At 49.9% G+C, this 23,307-nt stretch overlaps 3 protein-coding genes across 3 annotated transcripts; 1 reads left to right on the top strand and 2 right to left on the bottom strand.

Moving 5' to 3' along the window:
• Nucleotides 1-1,837: 1,837 nt before the first annotated feature.
• rbm5 (RNA binding motif protein 5) lies at nt 1,838-10,130 on the bottom strand. Its single transcript, XM_062458317.1, has 25 exons — nt 9,952-10,130; nt 9,631-9,664; nt 9,154-9,325; nt 8,902-9,057; nt 8,585-8,654; nt 8,095-8,168; nt 7,402-7,485; nt 7,078-7,138; nt 6,634-6,699; nt 6,344-6,504; nt 6,127-6,224; nt 5,866-5,953; nt 5,566-5,634; nt 5,401-5,464; nt 4,952-5,052; nt 4,676-4,808; nt 4,477-4,565; nt 4,098-4,286; nt 3,857-3,997; nt 3,639-3,719; nt 3,274-3,459; nt 3,074-3,148; nt 2,840-2,940; nt 2,564-2,693; nt 1,838-2,405 (listed from the first exon to the last, which is right to left on the bottom strand). The coding sequence occupies exons 2-25, from the start codon at nt 9,645-9,647 to the stop codon at nt 2,280-2,282; spliced, it is 2,532 nt and encodes an 843-aa protein (XP_062314301.1). The 5' UTR covers nt 9,648-9,664; nt 9,952-10,130; the 3' UTR covers nt 1,838-2,279.
• Nucleotides 10,131-13,646: 3,516 nt separating this feature from the next.
• Nucleotides 13,647-15,298, top strand: LOC134024953 (C-C chemokine receptor type 6-like). The gene has a single exon (XM_062467747.1). It carries the CDS (start codon nt 13,724-13,726, stop codon nt 14,840-14,842), a length of 1,119 nt encoding a protein of 372 aa, XP_062323731.1. The 5' UTR covers nt 13,647-13,723; the 3' UTR covers nt 14,843-15,298.
• A 4,082-nt stretch (nt 15,299-19,380) lies between these two features.
• LOC134024871 (uncharacterized) lies at nt 19,381-23,073 on the bottom strand. Its single transcript, XM_062467635.1, has 5 exons — nt 23,012-23,073; nt 22,613-22,800; nt 20,814-22,326; nt 20,510-20,576; nt 19,381-19,507 (listed from the first exon to the last, which is right to left on the bottom strand). Coding segments are annotated over exons 2-5 (1,758 nt in total). The 5' UTR covers nt 22,789-22,800; nt 23,012-23,073; the 3' UTR covers nt 19,381-19,505.
• Nucleotides 23,074-23,307: the final 234 nt, after the last annotated feature.

Genomic DNA, 23,307 nt, shown 5'->3' with positions numbered 1-23,307 from the left:
GACGGGCGTGGCCGACACAGCCAGGTCCAGCAGGCTCTGGAGGACGTTGACGGCGTGGAGGTTGATGCTGAAGGCAGACACGGGGTGGTGGGTGACGGGGTAGTTGACAGTCCAGTACAGCAGGGCGACGGTGAGGGAGAGGGAGCCCTGGGCGATGTGGAGGAACCACTGCAGACTGATAGAGAAGTCCAGAGTGGAAGGGAGCGGGCCCAGAGAATCTAGAGGAACATTGCATCCACATTCTGTCACACCTAGTCCCTAAATGTAACAGGGACACTTCACGGAAAGTGAATACTGGGCTATAATGAGTGAATTCAATGATAGTTTATTCAGAAGCATTAGTAATAGTAAAAAAAAGGATGTGGAATGTTTCTATGATTCGGAGGGCGATCTTACCAGGAGAGCTGTTCCCCTGCTGGACACGACAGCGCCGTCTGACGAGTGTGAAGCTGGCCACCAGGTTGCAGACAGCAGAGAGGAAGTACAGAGCCATGAGGGAGTAGCTGATGTGACTGAGGAAGATCAGACACTTGGCCGTGTTGAAGAGCAGCACAGTGTGCACGCACCAGCCCAGCGTGTAGAGCAGCGCCGCTACGCGATACACCAGCCAGGCCCACGGAGAGATGTTCCACTGAAGACGCCGAAAAGGACAACGTGTTTCGTTTAGCGAGACACTTTCATCCTAAACTACAGTAGAGGGGGGGGGGTCATTTGAACCCCGCGACCTCTTGATCTGTGGTCAACCATTCTACCACCGAATGAGATATCCACACAACAAACAGCTGGACATACCTGTGGACCATCAGGGGTTCACCCTGGTCTCCTCTGCTCTACTTACCCGGGGTTGAAGCAGCAGCTCCGGTAGTCCCGACGACAAGTGGAGCCTCTCCACCGTGAACTCATCCCTCAGGTTTTTAGTCCATCTTATCCCCATCTGTCTTTTGGGGTGCGAAATGTTTCAGAAGTGAGAGAAACAGACCCGCACCGTGGCATCCGATGAGAGGGACTGAACTGCAGTAGATGGTTTCACCGACTCCACACGTTTGAAACCGAATTCAGACTTGGTTCTACTTCATAAACTCTGTTAGCAGGGGAATACTGAGCTAGTTCTCTGCTCTTGAGCTAATCATGTAATTGCATTGAGCTACTGTACGCCCGGTAGCAGACTGTAATGTTAAACATGTGGGCCCTCATGCTGCTCATTGCAGACAGCTGTTGGACAACTTTTATAATGACAAGCAGACATCCTTTTGGACATCTGACATGTTCGGTCAAGTCCCGTCGTATCCCTTCACGATGCATTGCCAATTGGATGACACTCAAACAACAATCTTTTGTGCATTCTCTAGGACCACACTGAACAATTAGTCCTTGTTGATCCCCTTGTCCTGGTTGGTGTGAAGAATGGGACTTCTATACAGTCTACTGAGAGACACCACGGCCTCACTGCCGGCCGGCCAGTCCATTGGACAGCGATACACGACATGATCACATCCAATGGGTTTTGCCCCAGCTCAAGCACTTAAGAACTCAACTTAAGAACTCAATTTCAGTTTGGTCTCAGGCTCTATAACCGTTCAGTGGGATGTCATTACCTTTACCGTTGTGTGTCTGGGTTACCCGAGGGGGCTAAGGTGGTAAGTGGACAGTTGATGTTCGTCCAGATCAACATTCCAGAATGTTCTGGAGCTCAGCAGAAGGACAGGCTCACAGCATGACTAACTGCTTCAGACAGACTGTCCTTTCTTAACTTTAATCAGACGAGAGGCCATGCTTCAGGTGACGTCTGGCCTGAAGGCCTCTACGCAAACTGAGAATAATGAACCAGTCCACACAATTGTAATCATCAATCTCATTTACTGTCTGTACAGAGATTATTTCCATAGAAACTGTACAAATGATTAGAACATGCTAAAGTTTTTGAACACAGCATTCACTCACACACACCCCCCCTCCCCCTCCCCCCACCCAACCTTCCGCAAATAAAGAACTGTGTATATACAAATCATAAATTACATTATCTATAACTTACATTTGCTCAACTTAAGACATCTTTACCTCTACTGCAATGTTGGCACCTGTGCAGTGTATAAATCAATTCAAAAACTTGGTCTTGGTACAGTCATGTGTACTGTGAAAGACTTCTCTAGGCACCCTGCTTTTCCACCCCCGCCACCAGCTCCCATGAGACCAGGCCCAGGGTCAGGGTCAGGGTTTTCCCCAGGCCAGGCCAGGCCAGGCCAGGCGAGGGATCCTATGCAGCAGCGACAGGGGAGCGGTCACTCCATCTCAGTGAAACGAGCGAACATGGCTTTGCGGACGGCGTCTTTGTAGGTTTCGGAAGCGGACACGGTGTAGTTGCTGCCCTTGGTGCCCAGGCCGGCTCCTTTCGTCCTCAGCTGAGCCTGGAGGGGGAGGGCAGGGGAGCACAGTTCAGTCCGAGTCGTCACCACTGTGGTGGTCATCTGCCGAGCCCTGCTGAATGTCACACGGCCTACTGACGTGTTTGAAGCAGCGGCTGTGTGGGTCTAGCAGAGTGAGACTCAGAGTGAGAGAGACTCACCTGAATGGGTGCGGTGATGCCCTGCTGGTTACGTCCCAGGCCCTTGCCTTCCCTCCAGCCCATCGCCTGCAGCATCTTGTTCCCAATGTTGTCACTGTTCAGGCCGTCTTTGGTGGGCTGCTCGTAATTACTGCAGTTACGGAAAGTTCCCCCAAAAAATGATTGAATCCATTACTTTTGTTCTAGTTATTTAAAAACCCAATGAAGTTTACAGAGGACGAGGAGTTCAAACTTAGCATGTGGATAAGTGTAAGAGATTGTAAAATGAGTTCTTACACAACCGGTATGGGCTGGGTGAATTTCTTCTTTTTAGGTGCTGGGGGTTCGGGGATACCGTATTTCTCTCTCCTCTCTGCAGCCCGGTCTCTGTACTTCATCTAGACACAGAGAAGGGGGGGATCTCATGAACAGAACAAAACAAAACAACCCTGAAAAAAAAGAAGACTTTTCCTGCTGGACAAACGCTAGGCGGACAGAGCATGTCTGCAGAGCTGCCTGTGAAGCCAGTACCTCCGTCTCCTTCCTCTCCAGCTCCTCCAGCTCAGCCTCACTCAGCTTGGCCCTGCGGTGGACCTCCAGGTTTTGCTGGAGGGTGAGGAGAGACAAGTTACAACAGTAAGGAACTTCCCGTCCCGTTCACACACGAACGATCCCCCGCGTTTGTGCGCCCCGAGTCTTGAGAGTTTTAGGGAGTTCGTCAGCGTGGGTACCTTGTGGAGGTCAGAGAGCTGCTGGTGTCTCATCAGAGCGTCCTTGTTGGGGAACTGCCTCCTGCACAGCAGGCAGGCCATCTTCTTCCAGTCCGTCAGCTTGTCCTGACTCTCCTCACTGCTCTCTGGCTCTGCTGCCACATCCTCAGGGTCACTGTCCCCGCTGTAGGCTGCCACCAGACCACCCTGGACACACACACACGCGTTAGCAAACGACACCGCTGGATGGCATCTTCATACCATCCACTATTCCTGGCTCAGCGAATGGCAGTCTGACTACTGACAGGCAGCCCCCTCCCAGCTCTCTGTCCAGACAGGGCTCAGACGGGGCCGTCTGCAGGTGAACGCGGGGGCGAGTCTCTCACCTTGGCGGCGGCGGCGTCTGGGACCTCCTCTTCAATGCTTTTCACGGCTTCCGACACCAGCCTCTCTAAGGCTCCGGCCTGCTGCAAAGTCACACAGAGCGCTTACAAACGACGACAAAACCCGTCCTCAGAGCACTTCGTCCACCACCTGGGATGGGGGGGAAGTCACCCCGACACATACTTCCCGGGCTCGCCGGCAGGCCGAAGGGGGGAGATACCTTCTTCTCGAAGATGGTGAAGCAGGCGTCGGCGGCGGCCGCCTCCTTCTTCTCCTCGTGGCTGATTGGCTGGAAGCTGCTCTTGAAGTTCTCCTTCTGCTTGTTCAGGCTCTTGGCCCAGCGCTCCATGTCTTTCGCGATCTGCAAAAACATCGACAAACGGGGCGGTTGACCTCGACACCCTTTGTTGGGGGGGGACACGGGTAAAAAGCCCCACGCGGGGCAGGGTCCTGTGGCTCACCTGCTGGGCCGTCTTGCTCTTGGGCTTCTCGGCCTTGTCCTTCTTCTCCTTGGCCTCCTTGCCCGCCGCCGCGCTGGCGCCGGAGCCTCCGCTCTGCCCGGATGGGTTGGCGTCGGCCGAGGCGGGGACGTAGGCCTGCTTCTCGCCGTCCCAGTACAGGTACTGCTGGGTCTGGGAGTTGTAATAATACTGCAAGAGGGGACGGGGGGGAGCAGCCGTTATGAAACACGTCTCGAGGGCGTCTCAGGCTAGGAAAGACTTCTGCCACGTGACTACGGGGAACTCACGCAACGGGGGAGCGTTGCGTGAATTCCCCAGCGCGGCATTCAAAAAAGGAACAGCGTGTGTGGTGTTGTTGTTGTGGTGTGGGGGTCCTTACGTGGGTGTTTGGGTCATAGTAGAGACCCGTTTGAGGGTCGTAGTAGTAGCCCGAGGACTCGTCATACTGGTAGGTAGAGGTGTCTGGAGCTGCACAACGACACAGAACGAGACATTGAACGAAAAGCCCCCCAGTCCTGAGCACAGGTCGTCCTGGGTAGAAGCTGCCGCCTGGGTGTTGGAGAGGGAGGGGGTCCTACCTGAGGGGCTGTCACCCGTTCGTCCTGAGGCTGCCTGTGAGGCTGTGGGGGGGCCCGTGGAGGGGGGAGCCGTGAAGGGGGCAGCAGCTGAGAGTCCTCCGTGGGGCTTGTCCTCCAGCAGGCTGGGGGTGCTCTGGAGAAACACACACACACACTTACTGTGGGGCTCCGCTCACCAGGATTAACAAATGATCTTGTTTGGATGTGGTACGCATGTGAGTGACCCAGAAGCAGGCTGGCTGCTCCTGTGACTGGCTGGCTGGTGACAGAGCTTACTAGCGCGGCAGGCTGGCTGATGATGTGAGGCTGGTAGACCTGGGCCCCCTGGGAGATCACCACTCCCGCTGCTCCAGGCAGCACCTTCATACCTGGGGCCGCTGGACACACACACACAGGCTTTAACACCAGTTTTTAAGTACACCACTAACACCAGAGAACACACTGCAAAATGGGCAAAGCACACTGCTTGTGGAATTTTCGCCATACAAAGTCGTTGACAATCCATAAGCAAAGATTCATGCGATAAAGTACCCATGCACAATTCATTTTGAGTCGAAAGTCCACATATTTGAGGCATGATTCACCTGCTAAGAGTTTTGGTGAACATTTTTTTAATTACAGGACCAAACCAGCTATGCGAGCACTCGGGTGAGTCAAGCCGGGCACAGGGAGAGTTAAGAGCTCTCCACTTGAGTGTCTCTAGGGCTGCGTGTGCCGTTCCTTACCTCCTAGGATCCCATTCCCCAGGGAGGGCTCGGCTCCTGCGCCCTGCTGGTACATCTGGTAGTCCTGGCAACAAGAACGCAGTCAGACCACTGAAGCTGCTTGGGAGACATGCTGAACTTGACAGTTTCTATACGATCCTGAAATGAACTCTGGGTTTCCCTCACCTGGGCGAGGGGAACATAACCCTCCTGCAGGTAGCTGTACTCGGACACTCCTTCTAAACCCGGCTGTGCCTGGGAGAGAGCGACAAGCACATGAGCAACCTGTCTGTGTGTGTGTGTGTGAGACTGACAGTAGGACAGACACACAGAGAAAGAGACTGCGAGAGAGAGAGAGAGAGAGAGAGACTGCGAGAGAGAGAGAGAGACTGCGAGAGAGAGAGAGAGAGAGAGAGAGAGAGAGAGAGAGAGAGAGAGAGAGAGAGAGAGAGAGAGAGAGAGAGAGATCCGAGGTAGCTCCCCTACCTGGCTGGAGGACCACTGGGCAGCAGCGATGGCCGTGCTGGCCACAGAGAAGGCACTGATCCGGTTGCCGTCTGGCAGCAACAGGTCCCTGACGGAAGAGGAGGAGATCACGTCAGCCCAGGGGGAGAGGCGGGAGATATCAGAGAACCTTTTCCACTCCAAGCTGGGTGGGAGACAACCCCTGCAGGAGCTACAATATCTGCCACCCCCCCCCCCCCTTCCCTCCCCTCCCCATCCGGACCAACGAAACGCAGCACTCACTTCCTGGCACTCTTGGCGTAGTCCACACCGATGGTCTTCCCGTCCAGCTTGAGAGGGGGCTGCAGGCCCTGCAGGATGGTCAGCAGCTGAGACGCCTCCTATGGAGCAGAGAGAGAGAGGACGGTGTCAGCAGGCCACATACCCACCCCACCCAGAGTGGACACAGTGCAAGCAGCCGTGAGGACTCCTGGGGGGCTAGGCCCCGGGGATCTCGTACCAGGGGCGAGGAGAGCTGGACGAAGGCAAACCCTCGGTTCTGGCCCGTCTGCTTGTCCTTGATGAGGCGGACGTTGCCGGCCGACAGGTTGGCGTAGGGCGCCAGGGCCGCCATGATGTCCTCCACCGTGGAGAGGGGCGCGATGTTCCTCAGGATGATGGCTGGGGGGGGGGGGGGGGGGGACACACGCCGGTCATCGGAAGAAACAGAACCACTGGGGAGACACACCAGCAGAGCTCTGCTCTTCAGCGCACTTGTGTGTGTGTGTGTGTGTCCGGAGGGGTTCTTACTGTCGCCGTAGTAGTCCCCACATGTCTGGGTCTCCGGGACTCCGGCAGCGTTGCCGCCCTCAGACTCTGTGGAGACGGAGACAGAACGAGGCGGGGGGGGGAATTAGCACCACCGACACGGCGTCTGGGACGTCAACAGACAGGGGGGGATGGAGGCTGACTCCTGCCACGTGCGTTAAAAAGGCTTTTCAAAAAGGCTTTTCACCCGGTCTGCTGTCAATGATACTGAATGGGGGTTTGGGATTCATCAGTTCCTATGTTATGGGTAAACAGGAGCAGGGCTCTTGAGTTCTACAGCAGGTGCCCTTGGCCTCCAGTTTGCAGCCCCACGCCACTGGGCCTCATTCTGCCCAGAAGGGTGCAGGCAGAGCCGTATGCATGTCTATGCAGCTCTGGGTGCAAGGCGCGGGGGGGGGGGGGCTTCCTGATTCAGAAACTACTTACCAGATTTGGCTGCTCCACACCTGAAGCACTTCAGCCTCCTCCGGAAATTGTACAGGCCGCACTGTAAGCAACCGGTCACACCAGTTTTATTGGTAATACAGCTACTCAGGCCCTGAACAGAGCGGCCTCAGACAAGACGCTAAACTGTGCTTGCTCACTGAAAAAAAGGCTCAACCTGTGGTGGCGCCATGCAGAATCCCTGAGCCTATGGATGTCCACGCTAACGAAAAGGCCACCCTTCAGGACTACGAAGACACGCCGCTAACGTGTGTGTGCGAGCAGTGTCGGGGGGGGGGGGGGGTTGCCGGGGGGCATAGAACTTACTGTGTTGCAGAGCCAGTCCTCAAACTTGTGCCTGGGGTTGCTGTAGTGCATGGCCACAATTTTCCCATGGACGGCCAGAAGATTCTGCAAGAAGGGAAGCGACGGTTACTTGGGAGCTTCCACGCCTGGCGCAGGACTCATTCTAGCTGCACCCAGAGAGCAAGCAGTGTTGGCAGGGATGGACGGGGGGGAGAGGGCCCCCCTTTGGTTTGTGTCAGAGACGGGAGGATGTGTATGTGAGTGTGTAATGCAGGGTTTCTAAAAGGTGTTTGGGACCCGGGTGCCCCGGCTGAGCCGGAGCAGTGTGTCAAATGGAACCCTGACAGAGATTCTTAGAACACCTGCACTTTGGATGCTTTCTTAAACCCAAGTATAGATTTCCCACCACAGACCACAGGATGAATAAAATAAAATAAAAACTGTGCCACGAAGGACATTTTGAGAGGGTGGCAGAAATGCTCTTAAACAATGATTAGACATACTGATCCCCCAAAGCCTACGTTCCATAATACTGGATTGCACACTTATGTTTAAACAAAAAAAAAAAGCAGAGCCTCAATAGCATTTTTCAACATCACTCTGTATTCCCTTTCAAACTTTTCATTCAATCACTTTGGTTGCATTTTGGTTATCTTTTTTTTTTTCTTTCAGATCCCCAAGGTATAAAACTAGACTTGGCGATTGTGAAGCAACCTGATTGGTCTCCATCCATCGGGTAGCATCTTGCAAGTGATAAAACTCCACGAAGGCGAAACCTCGGCTTATACCTAGAGACAGCATTCAAATATAGACGGGAGGCGTGTTAGTTAAAGTCCATGGGCACAACATTCAAACTCTGTCACAAACTGCTTCACGACCCAGGCACAGGGCGCCTTATGGGTTTTTACCATAGCAAGTGATCCTGTAGGACGCCAATCATCTCCTGTGGGCCTCATTGACTGTTTTTGTCCATTAGAAACACTAGACCTGGATCGGCTGCTGTTCTCACTTACCTTTGTGATCCCACATCCTGCCAGACTAACATGTCTGTCAGCATTTGGCAGTACACTTGAGGTCATAAGGAGGACTGACAACTACATTGCTATGGCAAAACGGGTCTAAACTGAAGCAGATTGGCCCTGTGGTCAAAGATGGGGGAGGGGGAGGGGGGGGGGAGGGACTCCGTGGCACGCCGAGCTCTCACCTGTTCTCTTTTTCATCAGTCTGACGTCGACTGGCTGGGGTCCTTCCAGCTGGTCCAACGCAGCCCGGATCTGATAGACACACAACATGTCACCCATCATACCCGTCACCTTTCTCTGTCTGGCATCAGTAGCATGAGACCTCTGGAGCGGGGGGGGGGGGGTCGATCCTGGTCCCTCAGGGGTCCACCTGTCCCTGTACGTTTTGCGACGCTTCCCTGCTCCGGCACGTCTGGTTCGAATGAAGGGTCGAGGGACCAGGATCGAAACGCCCCCCCCCCTGGCTCTAAAACGGAGGGATGTCAGGAGAAGGACTCACGTCAGCCTCTGTGACATGGAGAGACAGGCCCCGGAGCATGATGGTCTTGCTCTCCTTCTCCTCCCCGGGGTCTCCCCTGTAGTCCTGCTCTGGGTAGTCTCCATCAGAGTGATAGCCGTCTTCCGAGCGGTCGCTGTTGCGGCGCTTTCTCTCCCTCTGTTGGAATGGAAATGAGTAGAAGTACAATACTGAAGATCAAGGTTGGTTATCCGTGTACAAAAACCACAACATTTGACAGGGTCTGGAGTCTACCGGAGGGCTGTCTCTGTTCCCCCGGCGATCGACGTCATGGCAGTCGTTGCGTCTCTCTTCGCCCCAGCGGCCATGCTCTCGCTCCTGGTCTCTCCCACGTCTCTCCCGCCACTCTGACCCATCCCGTGATTGATCAGAGCCATACCTGCCACTGCGCTCTGTGCGACTGATTCTACTCATGACAAGAAAGGGGAATAGAATAACTGAGACAAGTGGCACAACATCTCTGTTTGCTTGTACACTACTTGTGCTCACCTAAGGGTCATAGAGAACCTCAATCCCTTCCACCATTACTCATCAGTCACATAGAAATGTATCCATACGTAACAAGACATACATGAAAACAGGTAGGCATGCCAAATTAAATATTTCACTAAACGCTATGTGACTAATTAACGAGTTTGTTGCTAGCTCGGCTACACATTCATGTTGCTGACGTGACGTTCTTCTGGTTTTAGAGAACACACTTAGACTTGCCTCTTATCAGCTCCCATTGCTGTCGGTGTCAGGGCTGCCAAGATAAACGGGGGACATTTGTATGAGAAATAACACCTTTCTGCGTTTGGCGCAAGCTAAAATGCCGGTGGAATATTTTGTGTTCAAGGTCACTGGTTCACCAGTCATTCAACACTGTCAATCCCAAAATATATAGTGCTAGCTAGCAATTAGCTAGCTAGCCTACTTCTGCACAGCTGATCTAGCTGCGCAGTTGTTAGCTAGCTAGCTCGCTAGCAAGTTCACCAACAAAAATGAAAGGCATCACTGTTATCATAAAACTTTTGATGTATGTAGACTCACCTTTGTCATATGTTAATGCAAACAACCTATCAACTGTGTTCAATAATGTTTTCTGATGAACCTTCAATGACTCTCATTTCACAAGAAATGGCTTGACAACGGTCAGTCGAGATACTTCTTCTTCCCAGAATGCACTTGGGAATATCGAACCTTTTCTTTGCATGCTGGGTATCGAAGTTTATCTTTCCTCTGCGACGTCCTACTAGGCTACATGTCAGTACAGTTAGCTCACTAGCTGACTAAATTGGTCTAGTTAGATTATCAGGCCAATGCCTAATATAGCTAACTACAACGTTAAAAATGGTATAGGTATTCTTAATTATACCTTATCCTGCTGGGTTTACGCTAATTTGTTCAAACATTTTCGGGTCCACAGTCCCAGTCCAGCAGTCCTGTAATTGATGGTAGGGTATTTCTTATCAAACGAGAACGAGCTCAGATAAGGCATTGTCGGTACATGTAGGCCCCGGTTCAGCTCTTTAGCACACTGTATCTCTGGATTATTTCGACCATAACTACATTTTAATACTAATAGGTGTGCTACTGCTACTATAGTTAAAAAGTTGTTAAAATAGAATTAAATTAAATTGTGCCATGTGTAAGCCTAATATACTGTACACCACACTGTAGAGCAGACACTAACTCTCATTTGGGTCAACAAGTATAAAAATACAACCAATAGGCCTAAGCAGTTTCTTGAAATTAATATTTATTTTTGCTCCATTCAAGTCTACTATATAATACTGTTAGGTTTAGGCATTGACCTTTTTCATCAGATACTCCACACACAAAATGGGGTTTCAAGGAGTGTCTTCATTTAGTAAACTTGGCTAAACAAAATATTACACAGGAGAACAAAGTCTGAAGGGTTATGGCCAGGGCTCTCAAGTTGTATCACAAAGGAGGGAGGGGGGGGGGGACTAGTGATGTTTTCTGATAGTTTAACTCTGTATTACTCGAGAAATGGTTGAAATGCGTGAGTCTCACGGCGAATGCGTGAGACTTCAGAGGCCTCATTATGACAAGGGCAGTAATGGCGGTTGGTGCAGGCAACAGGAGAAATGGGATAGCATAAGAAGCAAATGTGTGACTGAAGATTAACAGAGAAAAGGTGCTCAGTATAATTCCAGTGTTGGAACACACATACAGTTAGGTCCATAAATATTTGGACATTGACACAATTGATCATTTTGGCTCTGTATACCACCACAATGGATTTGAAATGAAACAATCAAGATGTGCTTTAAGTGCAGACTTTCAGCTTTAATTTCAGGGTATTTACATCCAAATCAGGTGAACGGTGTAGGAATTACAACACATTTTATATGTGGCCCCCCCCTTTTTAAGGGACCAAAAATAATTGGACAAACTAACATAATCATAAATCTAATTGTTACTTTTAATACTTGGTTGCAAATCCTTTGCAGTCAATGACAGCCTGAAGTCTGGAACACAGACATCACCAGACGCTGGGTTTCGTCCCTGGTGATGCGCTGCCAGGCCTCTACTGCAACTGTCTTCAGTTCCTGCTTGTTCTTGGGGCATTTTCCCTTCAGTTTTGTCTTTAGCAAGTGAAATGCATGCTCAATTGGATTTAGGTCAGGTGATTGACTTGGCCATTGCAGAAAATTCCACTTCTTTGCCTTAAAAAACTCTTTGGTTGCTTTCGCAGTATGCTTCGGGTCATTGTCCATCTGCACTGTGAAGCGCCGTCCTATGAGTTCTGAAGCATTTGGCTGAATCTGAGCAGATAATATTGCCAGAAACACTTCAGAATTCATCCTACTGCTTTTGTCAGCAGTCACATCATCGATAAATACAAGGGAACCAGTTCCATTGGCAGCCATACATGCCCACGCAATAACACTACCTCCACCATGCTTCACTGATGAGGTGGTATGCTTTGGATCATGAGCAGTTCCTTCCCCATACTCTTCTCTTCCCATCATTCTGGTACAAGTTGATCTTGGTCTCATCTGTCCATAGGATGTTGTTCCAGAACTGTACAGGCTCTTTTAGATGTTTTTTGGCAAACTCTAATCTGGTCTTCCTGTTTTTGAGACTCACCAATGGTTTACATCTTGTGGTGAACCCTCTGTATTTACTCTGGTGAAGTCTTCTCTTAATTGTTGACTTTAACACAGATACGCCTACCTCCTGGAGAGTGTTCTTGATCTGGCCAACTGTTGTGAAGGGGTTTTTCTTCACCAGGGAAAGAATTCTTCTGTCATCCACCACAGTTGTTTTCCGTGGTCTTCCGGGTCTTTTGGTGTTGCTGAGCTCACCAGTGCGTTCTTTCTTTTTAAGAATGTACCAAACAGTTGATTTGGCCACACCTAATGTTTTTGCTATCTCTCTGATAGGTTTGTTTTGATTTTTCAGCCTAACGATGGCTTGCTTCACTGATGGTGACAGCTCTTTGGACTTCATATTGAGAGTTGACAGCAACAGATTCCAAACACAAATACCATACTTGAAATGAACTCTAGACCTTTTATCTGCTCCTTGTCAATGAAATAACGAACTCCCATGAGGGAATAACATACACCTGGCCATGGAACAGCTGAGCAGCCAATTGTCCAATTACTTTTGGTCCCTTAAAAAGGGGGGGGGGCACATATAAAATGTGTTGTAATTCCTACACCGTTCACCTGATTTGGATGTAAATACCCTGAAATTAAAGCTGAAAGTCTGCACTTAAAGAACATCTTGATTGTTTCATTTCAAATCCATTGTGGTGGTATACAGAGCCAAAATGATGAAAATTGTGTCAATGTCCAAATATTTATGGACCTAACTGTATCTACTTCCACCAGTGAGGGCAAGTGTTGGACAGTTAATTTCACCCTCTTAAGAAGCTCCTTGATATCAGCTTCAATGTTGCTGGTCAGGAACTTTCTGCTATAGCGCTTCTATGGTTCTCCATCAGGGCCAACCAGGAACCTTTCAAAATTCCAAGCAATGTCATTCCTGCAGACTGGGCTCCAAATGATCAACTTGGGGTTGGTCATGAGGGCCATGGAGTCATCACTGGGCAGCTTTTCCATTTAGAGAGGCAAACAAGGGGTGGGCATTCTTTATAATCACATTTAGGCTCAAAGCCATTGCCTGGACGGATGTACTTAAGGGCCTTAAGGATCTCATCATTCTTGCATACTTCCTGTTGAGGAGAGTACAGTTTGTACACAGTTAACAATCCCTTACACAGTAATAGCAGTTTGTTGAAAATAATACCAACCAAATTAAAATTATAACTGCAAGTGTAATCTTTTCATTTGCAATCACTGATTCATTGGCAGCAGGGACAACCTTGTAATCACTTTTGAGGGGTGCAGGGGTCTGTTGAGTAATTTTGATGTCAGGTTGATCTGGGCCATTTCTATTTTTTCCACTAAAGTTCTCCTCTCAAAAGGATTTTGGAGAAGTATCTGACAGAAATTGAGAATGGCTGAAGTCTGGTGTCTTGAGTCATCATTTTCTATAATGTAACGTAGGCCCTACAGTTGCACAATCACTGTAGACTCTACTTGGGGCGATTATTTCAGCGCCCTTTAGAAATAATTTTCGAGGACGCTGATTGGCTAAATATGTGTTGCTATGGTAGGCTATATGTTATCAGATTGGACAGAACTGGTTTAGTTAACTTCGCATGGAACTAAATAGAAACAGAAAGTATCTGGTCGCTCTTACAGAGGAATTGCTTCATCTCACAAACAACGATCAAGAAAGTTAACGTCAAACTATTTTGTCATTCTCAGGATAACTTGTAAAAATGAACAGCTCTGAAGACTACCAATTTGATTATGAGGACTACTACAGCAATGACATTGAAGAGCCATGCCAGATGATAAACCACCACAAGGTAGAGAGAGCACTGAAGCAATATGTCTACTCTGTCATCTGCATTCTGGGCTTCATCGGCAACGTCCTGGTGATCATCACCTACGCCTTCTACAAGAAGTCCAAGTCCATGACGGATGTCTACCTTCTCAACATGGCCATAGCAGACTTGCTGTTTGTGGTGGCCCTGCCTCTGATCATCTACAACGAGTACAGTGATTGGTCCATGGGGACAGAGGTCTGCAAACTGCTTCGCGGGGCCTACAGTGTCAACCTCTACAGCGGCATGCTGCTGCTAGCCTGCATCAGTGCCGACCGCTTCATCGCCATCGTCATGGGCCGCCGCTCCTCCAGGCTGCGCTCCCGGGCCCTCTACAGCGCTCTGGTCTGGGTCCTGGCCCTCCTCCTGTCAATCCCCACCTTCCTCTACTACGAGAGATACATACCATCACCCAGCAGTATCTCATTTGAGGGGCACGGGGTGTTTTTCTTGAACAAGACCTTTGAGGATGATTTCACCGTCTCGCCGGTGTGTGAGTTTAGTTTCCCGGACATCGAGACGGCCGATAAGATGAAAGTCCTGATCCCTAGCACCCAGATGGCCATAGGGTTCTTCCTCCCCTTACTGATCATGGGATTCTGCTACACCAGCATCATCATCACCCTGCTCCGGGTCAGGGGCTTCCAGAGACACAAGGCAGTGCGAGTAGTGCTGGCCGTGGTGGTGGTCTTCATCGCCTGCCACCTGCCTTACAACATCGCCCTGCTTTACGACACCATCACAATGTTCCATTTGCAAGACTGCAAGGATGTTGACCTTCTCCACACCATCAAGGCGGTCACGGAGAGCGTTGCCTACCTGCACTGCTGCCTCAACCCAGTCATGTACGCCTTTGTAAGGGTGAAGTTCAGGAAGCACTTCAGGAAGGTCGTGGAGGACCTCTGGTGCCCAGGGAAGAAGTACATCCAGCCCAGGCGCTTCTCCAGGGTCACATCGGAGATGTACGTCTCCTCCACACGCCGCTCTATGGACGCCTCTTCCACCATGTGAAGACTTCCGATTTTTATATTGTTTTATGTTATATATGTATTAGAATTAAGCTGGTCTGAAAGTTCAATAACAGAGGGGACCAGGGAAAGCCACACAGAGGAATGATCAATGTTTTTTGTTGTTTTGTTTTTGTTTGCAAAGGCTCGACCTATCGGTTACCAGACAGGTGTACCAGGGTACAGTTGTGATTATATAAATCTAATTTAGAAATGCCTCATGGCCTCCTTCAGCCAATCACGTTGAATAGTGAATGTTTTGTTGCGAGAGTTATCAGCACGTAGAGTAATATGTATGAACTGTATATTGGCAGATTTTTCCAACATCAACGTTTGAGATGTTGTTATTGCTGTCTGTGCATGAAGCCATAGAGAACACAGCTTTAATGGGATGTTTTTCTTACACTCAGGAAATGTATTGTTTATTATTTTAAACTAATTAAACATTTTACAGACTTTGTGTCACTTCTCTCAATTGACCACTTTTAACCAGAAATGTGGAGAGTATAATTGAACACTGGTCAGCTTTAAGCATGTTTCAACATAAAGTACATACAAATAACCAACATTGTAGTTATCACCAGCGCACAAAAGGTGGCGCCATTGCTTTCAGTGACTATGTTGCTCTGCTTGAAACTGCCTTGACCACTGAGATGAGTGACCTACCTGAATGTATGCCCTGTGCTTCTTGTGCTTCTTCTTGTGCTTCTTCACACAATGGTGAAGAAGTATAGGTCTCATTGTTTATCTATTAAATCAAGAGAAGTTGTTGAATACTACATTATATTACACACAATAGAAACCTGATTTGCGGAAGTGAAGTAAGGTGATGGAGAACTCTGGTATTTACTTATCTACTTATTTACTTATTTACTTGCTGTCTATATAGGAGTGGATGCTTAAAGATCTGACGCAGAGAAGAAGACCTTTTTTGTCCTGTGTCCCATACACCGCTCAACTACAGGCTTTATTACCACACCACCAATTCACTGCGTGAATGCCAACAACAAGTCATTCAATCACATACAGTTCACAGTTAGGATAACAACAACACAACTTATAGTCACTAACATCATCCATTGACAAACCTAATAAACAGAACCACAACACTCAACTCAAACATGCACACAACATTAATTAAACATGAAACAAGTATGAAAATCCACCACCCATAATCCTTTGCGCCAATAGCGCAAGTCAACAAACGACCACCCTTGGGTCGCTACATAGCCCCCACATGAGGGGTCAGTCGTCCCCCCGACAACCCCATCACCCAACAGGTAGTCCCTTAAGTGTCCTGGCCATAGCCGCCGCCGAGTTTTTCTCCTGGGACTGGAAGAAGGTGCGATCGGGGGGGGGGGGGGACATCCCCTTCTTACGCGTAGGGCAAGTAGGGCAATACACCCAGACCTTGTCATCAGGCCTGAAGGTCAGCTTCCGACACCGGGGGTCGTAGGCTCTTTTCTGCCGCACCCCAGAGTTAGCCTTGGCCTGACGGGTGTACTCATGGACCACTTGGAGGCGATCTATCAACCTCCGGTAGTAATCCACCTCCTTGACCAGCAATCTCCGGCTCGGGCGGGGTCCCGAAAACCAAGTCCACTGGTGTCCGTAGTTCCCGCCCAAACATGAGGGCAGCGGGTGTGCACTGGCTAGACTCCTGGACGGACGTCCGGTATGACCACAGGACCAGGGGCAGGTGGCTCTCCCAGTCCCGTTGATGTTGGCTGGTCAGGATGGCGAGCTGGGTAGCCAGGGTGTGGTGGAGAGGCGTCGTCCTCGTCTTGGACACTCCCAGCCACCGGCAAACCTCACTGAAGACCTGGGATTCCAAGTTTCGCCTCTGGTCACTATGGAGTTCCGCAGGGACCCCGAAGCGGGCAAACATCTCCTCTACTAGCCCTTCCGCAGTCGTGCTGGGACCGCCTACGCCTCCGGCCATTTGGTGAAATAATCCATGGCCACGAGGACGGAGCGGTTGCCGGAATCAGTCACTGGAAAGGGCCCAAGTATGTCCACTGCTACTAGCTCCATCAGAGCCCCCACCAGATACTGCTGCAATGGAGCATGGGAGCGCTGCGTAGGCCCTTTCTTAGTGGTGCAAGGGTCACAGCAGTGCACATACAGTGAGAGAGGGAGTTGAGGGAGGGTTCTTGTTGTCTGCAACTGACTGTGACACGGGTGTTGCTTACAGTTTTTTCCAATTGCTTAAGCACAATTTTGAAAACAGGGCTCACTTTGTCAAAACACAACACACGATTCACACAACTAGACACACAAGTAGCAGAACACCTCCAATCTTTTGCAAAATGAAACACTTCATTCAAAACTATACAATCATGTATAAAAACCCATTTCTGTCACTGTATGCCACACACATGGTTCATAAAATTGAAATCTGTTTGAATCAGTTACACACTGTAGTGAACATTTTTAAACACTTTTACACTAACTATTCTTTTCTAATGATATAACCTGCTTGATTTTGTCAGAGATATTGTTCCAGTAGAGTACGTACAAGTACGTGAATATGTTGACCAAACACAACACACAAGACTAGTACTGCACACTGCTGAAAATATTTACTGTATTTCTCCACATTGTATACATAAAGGTTGCATATTTCAAATTGAAAACTGTATAGTACGCTACATACTGTAAACACAGCAAATACATTTGTGGAGACGAATTAAAGTATTTAGCAATGAAATACAGTACATTGTTTCAATCATGGACTTCCGTGAATGTGTACAAAGTACTGATGTAATGCCTATTGTAGGCTACATGTTACTGTACAGTAGACAGTAGAGAATAGTAGTTTTCATCTGTGCTCTTGTTGAAATGTCCAAATTACTGTTGCAACAGTATATCTGCTGAGATTGGGCTAAACTCTCTGTCCAGCCTCTCTCAATGTTGCCCCATGGTTCACAACATGGTCAACCAATGTTCGAATGTCATTAGACAATGTAAATTTGCCCTTATTCCACGGCCTCCAGGTCTACCTCTCCCTACCACTCTTTCTCAACGGGCTCCCCCTCTCATCCTACCTCTTCCTGCAAGATTGCCTTCCATTTTTGATGAGGACAAGTACACTGACCTGTTGCCTTTTTATAGTGCTTACACCTGATTGGTATGTTTACAGTTTAGCACTTTAGTGCTTGTACACCTGACGCCCGTGTTTGATCCATTCGTTCACATATGTGGCATTTTACAAGGCAGTGTCTAAAAAAGGCAATGAAGTGACATAATCTTAAATTTCTGTGTCCAATGTAGAAAAGTGTGTTTAGTGATTTGCAAAACACTGTGTGTAGTATTTTGCTAATTGTGTGAGGATGAGAATGTGCTTATAGTTGTGCAGGTCTGGGGTTCTGTTTTGCTCCTTGAGTGTCAGATTTCACTAACTGTGTGTTATTTGTCATTTTTGTGTCTAAGCAATCGGAAAAAACTGTAATTTCCCCCCCTTCTTTTACATTTAGTCATTTAGCAGACACTTTTATCCAGAGCGACTTACATTAAGTACAGGGACATTCTCCCGAGGCAAGTAGGGTGAAGTGCCTTGCCCAAGGACACAACATCATTTTTCACGGCCGGAATCGAACCGGCAACCTTCAGATTACTAGCCCGATTCCCTAACCACTCAGCCACCTGACTCCTCTTCTTTTACGAGTACACTTCCTGGCGATGTGGCTGTCTCCCTGGAACTTAAAACACATAGGCTGCCCATCCTCTGTGTACCGGGGCTGAGTTCTGGGTCTATGTTTGATTTATTTCTTATACTGCCTGGCAACCACTCTAAGGATTTCATCTAGAGTAGCAGGCTGGTTCGCTGTATAGCAGCTACAGCAGAACACGGTGGCTCACTTCTCACCTCAGACTGCACTCGTCTACTCTTCACTATGCGAACACCTGAGGATTTATCATCCTCCATTGACCGTAGAATAGCTTCATTACGAACCTCCAGCATGCTAGAATCAGGCCTATCTCTGGTGAAGCTCTCATCTAAGAGCAGCATCTATAAACTGATCCCTAAGGATTGCTTTTTGATTAGGGAGGACTGTTTCACAACAGAACTTAAATTGCATCAATATAACAAGCATATTGTGTCCAGCTAAGAGCACAAAGAGTATGCTGAATGGGTGTTACGATTATGGGGGAGGGTCCTTGGAAAATGTTCAACCCTGTAAGGTGTCCCCGGCCCCAAAAAGTTTGAGAACCCCTGGCCTATAGAATCTCTGCCCTGAGATCCCACGGAGAACAAACAAAGCGGCTGTGTTGCTTATGTTTACGGGCTATCCTCTGGTCGGCAAATACCTTACAGCGGCTCAAACCAACCGTACAACAGTACATTTACGAATATTCTGTTAAGAGCTTTTACAACATTTTGTCAGGCAACGCCTTGCCTTATTAAGTTTCAACTGACCTTTTGTTGCAGCTGACAGTAATAGGTTATGTTCAGACATTGAGCAGACTAGTTCCAAATTACTTATTTGTTTATTGGGTCAGTGGAGTACAATTTTCGCCCCACCAGATTTAGAGACCCGTGGTGCCACCTTTAACCACCCTGAGAGGAGCAGTGCGGGAGAGGAGGAGTGAAAATCTGTTGAACGCTTTCTGGTCTTTACCAAGACAGACTTCTCACAGGCTGCTTCAGCAGCAGCAAGATCTGGTCCTGAGGAAAACAACATTGGGAACATTGATTATTAGTATACACACACACAAACACACACACACATTTTCTTCTAACTTAATAAAAAGATGCCAAATTGTACCATTATCCATCTCACTGGGCAGACTGGTTCTTCATCCTTCATCGGAGGAGAGGGGAGGAGAGGGGAGGGGAGGGGAGGAGGAGAAGAGAGGAGGGAAGGAGGGGAGGAGGGGAGGAGGGGAGGAGAGGAGAAGAGAGGGGGGGAGGGGAGGGGAGGGGAGGGGAGGGGATGGGAGGGGAGGGGAGAGGAGAGGAGAGGAGGAGAGGGGGGAGGATAGGAGAGGAGAGGAGAGGAGAGGAGAGGGGAGAGTAGAGGAGAGGAGAGGAGGGGAGTAGAGGAGGGGAGGAGGGGAGGGGAGAGGGGAGAGGGGAGAGGGGAGAGGGGAGAGGGGAGAGGGGAGAGGGGAGAGGGGAGAGGGGATGGGAAGGGAGGGGAGGGGAGGGGAAGAGGAGAGGGGTAGAGGGGAGGGGAGGATAGGAGAGGAGAGGAGAGAGGAGGGGAGGGGGGAGGAGAGGAGAGGAGAGGAGAGGAGAGGAGAGGGGAGGGGAGAGGAGAGGAGAGGAGAGAGGGGAGGAGAGGAGGGAGGAGAGGAGAAGGGAGGGGGGAGGAGAGGGGAGGAGGGGGGGGAGGGGAGGGGAGGAGGAGAGGAGGAGAGGGGGGAGGAGAGGAGAGGAGAAGGGAGGGTAGTAGAGGAGAGTAGAGGGGAGGGGTGGGAAGTGGAGAGAAGAGGAGGGGAGGAGGAGGAGAGGAGAGGGGAGGGGGGAGGAGAGGGAAGTAGAAGAGAGGGGAGTAGGGGAGAGGGGGGAGTGGAGGGGAGGGGGGAGGAGAGAGAGGAGAGGAGGAGAGGGGAGGGGAGAGTAGAGGAGGTCGTGTGTGTGTGTGTGTGTGTGTGTGTGAATGTCTATGCAAAGCCTGTGTAACAACCCTGGTCCCATCTTAGACCCTGTCCAGTCTGTACTTACAGATGAAGTCCTGGTGTGAAGATGTCTGTGCGTCAGGTTGGGCTGCCTTGGGCTTCGACTTGGATTTCTACATTTTACATTTTACAGAAGTAAAACCAGTTAGCAAAAAAAGGGGTCTCTGCACATCATAAGTACTAAACATGCTGTAACTCATTTAAAGACGGCTTAAAAACAATACAACCGACAAATAACCAAACAAAGTGAATGTAGGAAGACTACAAACATCAACAAAGCCACTGACTTATATTTAAAGTCAAACATGAAACATCATTCTGGATGTTAATGACCTACATTCTGTTTTTACCTTGAAACTGAAACGCAGCTTTTTGAAAAATGACAGCTTCTTCTTCTTCTTGTCCACCTGAAGGAGAGCACTCACTTCCTGGTCCTGTCCCACTGTGGAGGACTCAGACTCCTGGACTCCCAGACCTGTGGTGGAGGACTGGGAGCTCCCAGACAGGTTTTCAATCACCTGGTTCACCATGACCGTGGAGAGGAGACTCACGGCCTGCTGGAAGATCTCTGAGGAATCCTGGGAGGAGGAGCAGCTGGAGGGTGTGAGGCTGCAGACGGGCTCCTGCAGGAAGGGAAGGAGCAGGCGTCTCACTGACCGCTCAGCGAAGCCGTACACCAACTCAGAGGGGACGGCCGTCTCCGTCTGAGGGTTGCCGCGGTTACCGTGGTGCTTAATCAGCACCGTGTCTGAGAAGCTCCTCCTCTCCCCAGCCTGGGTTTGCAGCTGCAGCAGCTTGTTGTGTGCGGTCAGGAGGGCGTTCAGCTGGTCCAGCAGGTTTCTGGACAAGTCCCGGAGCCTGGCTGGGTCGAGTCTGGGATTTGAGGGCGCTAGCAGACGATGGTCCGACTTCACGCTGCCCAGGAGCGAGTCTACGACCCGACTTATGGTCTCACTGCTTCCGTCGACGGACTCCTCCGGAAGGTTGTCGTCGTCCCCCGTGTCGATAGTCGTGAGTCTGACGATCGGACAGCTGTCGAAAACGACCTGGACGTCGATCGGGGTCCCGGGCAGCGTGACCTGTTCAAACTCAAAAGCCTTCGACCTTTGGGTTTTGACAGGGGTCGACCTCTGACCCTCAATGCGCTCCAGAATCGGACTCTTCTTCTTGGCCTGAGTTAGGCTGCTGGATCCTCTCCTCGCGGCCACAGAGGCAGAAGAGTCCGTCCGTTCTGGGGTCGCCTCCCCCTCTGACGTGGCCTCATCTGGAGACGACTGGACATAGAAACAACTGATCTTTCTTTGTAATTCATCAATCAGCCTGAAGGCGAACAGCAGAGCCTGGGGCTTTGCGCCGGGCCCTCCTGCTGTTTCAGAAAGGGCCTGGATGTCATTCAGAAAGGCCTCGATGATCGCCGTAGCCTCCCGTTTCACATCTTGGCGGGTAAAGCCGACGGCGCCGCCCTCGGAGGTTGCGGTGGGTTTGCGGATCTCGATCGGACGAGTCCGCTCGGGAGACGTCGTCGAGTCGGACAGGCCTTTGGTCTTTGATCCGCGGGAACGCTGGGAGACGACGGGCTCCGTCTGGTCCGAGTCAGACGTGAGCTGGCTTTCAAAGGGAGAGGACTCCCTCAGCTGGTTGAGGATGCCGTCCACAAACAGCTCGCCCAGCTCCGGCGAGGATGAGCCCGTCCGGGCGGCAGAGGATAAGAACTGGACCTTGTTAGCCGCTCGCTTCAGTACGTGAAGTGTCGTCTCAGGTGGTCCGTTCTCTCTGCAGCTCTCCAGAGAGTCAGCGACGACGGAGGCTTCCTCGCTTCCCTCGGAAATCTCTCCTTTCATTTCTCCTTCAGTCTCTTCTTCACTGGAAATGAAGATGACATATTTTCTCTGGGCACACTGAACTCCCGCCCACATAAGACAGGCATTACACGAGGCTTTTCAGCGACGCTGAAAACAAACGTGAAGTCGTCTTGTCGTTCAATGTTATTTCTACAACACACACTCTTCTTCAGAGAACACATTCTTTCTTTCACTTGTCTTACTTCCCCTCCTTACTTATAAGCAAACACTATATTAGTTAATGATCCATCCTGACTGTATACAGTCTTCCCCTAGCCTTCGTCCCCCTTTCCCTTCTTCCTGCTCACATCTTCACAAGTCTCTCTGACCCTCTCCTCGTCTCCTCATCCATGGCCCTGATGTTCTCTGTGTCCTCCTGGACACGTTCACAGAGGACCTGATAATCTGGAGAGATTTGTCGCAGTAGCCCACGTAGTCCACATCGGATGGCCTTCTTACCCAGTGATTTGTGACAGTCCGGCATAGCAGAACACTTCTATAAGACCCGGGAACACATTGTAGATCTGAGATATCTAGACTCTGCAGTTGTGTCGTCAACAAGAGGTGGGGTGGCTACCTCTATGATTTATGACAGAAATCAATGTTTTACGTGGTGAGTAAAGGGTTTGAAAATGCCTTTGAGGAAACAAAATCCAAAGGAGCCCCCAAGACTCAAACAAACCACAACTTTGGAGAAAGGCACTCACAAGTACTATGCACGAGCACTCAGACCGTTTGACAATGCTTCCTACTGAGAGACTCTGTTCCAATCTCCCCCGGCTGAAAGCCCTCTGGTGGTCTTGCTTGTTCAACATCCTGAGAGACAGAGAGGGAGAGAGAGAGAGAGAGAGAGAGAGAGAGAGAGAGAGAGAGAGAGAGAGAGAGAGAGAGAGAGAGAGAGAGAGAGAGAGAGAGAGAGAGAGAGAGAGAGAGAGAGAGAAAGAGAGAGGGAGAGGGAGAGGGAGAGGGAGAGGGAGAGGGAGAGAGAGAGAGTTAATGTCAC

This window comes from Osmerus eperlanus, chromosome 1 (assembly GCF_963692335.1).
Source record: "Osmerus eperlanus chromosome 1, fOsmEpe2.1, whole genome shotgun sequence".
Taxonomy (NCBI): domain Eukaryota; kingdom Metazoa; phylum Chordata; class Actinopteri; order Osmeriformes; family Osmeridae; genus Osmerus; species Osmerus eperlanus.
This window is presented reverse-complemented; position numbering and strand designations above follow the sequence as displayed.

What these genes read in the sequence shown, in the direction of transcription:
- LOC134024871 (XM_062467635.1), bottom strand. Translation starts at nt 22,788, where the DNA reads ATGCCGGACTGTCACAAATCACTGGGTAAGAAGGCCATCCGATGTGGA. An exon ending in TCAGAGAGACTTGTGAAGAT is followed by an intron (nt 22,327 to 22,612) that starts GTGAGCAGGAAG and finishes CTTCATTTCCAG; the next exon opens with TGAAGAAGAGACTGAAGGAG. An exon ending in AGCTGCGTTTCAGTTTCAAG is followed by an intron (nt 20,577 to 20,813) that starts GTAAAAACAGAA and finishes TGTAAAATGTAG; the next exon opens with AAATCCAAGTCGAAGCCCAA.
- LOC134024953 (XM_062467747.1), top strand. Translation starts at nt 13,724, where the DNA reads ATGAACAGCTCTGAAGACTACCAATTTGATTATGAGGACTACTACAGC.
- rbm5 (XM_062458317.1), bottom strand. An exon ending in TCCAGCTCTCCTCGCCCCTG is followed by an intron (nt 6,225 to 6,343) that starts GTACGAGATCCC and finishes TCTGCTCCATAG; the next exon opens with GAGGCGTCTCAGCTGCTGAC. An exon ending in AGAGCAAGACGGCCCAGCAG is followed by an intron (nt 3,998 to 4,097) that starts GTGAGCCACAGG and finishes ATGTTTTTGCAG; the next exon opens with ATCGCGAAAGACATGGAGCG.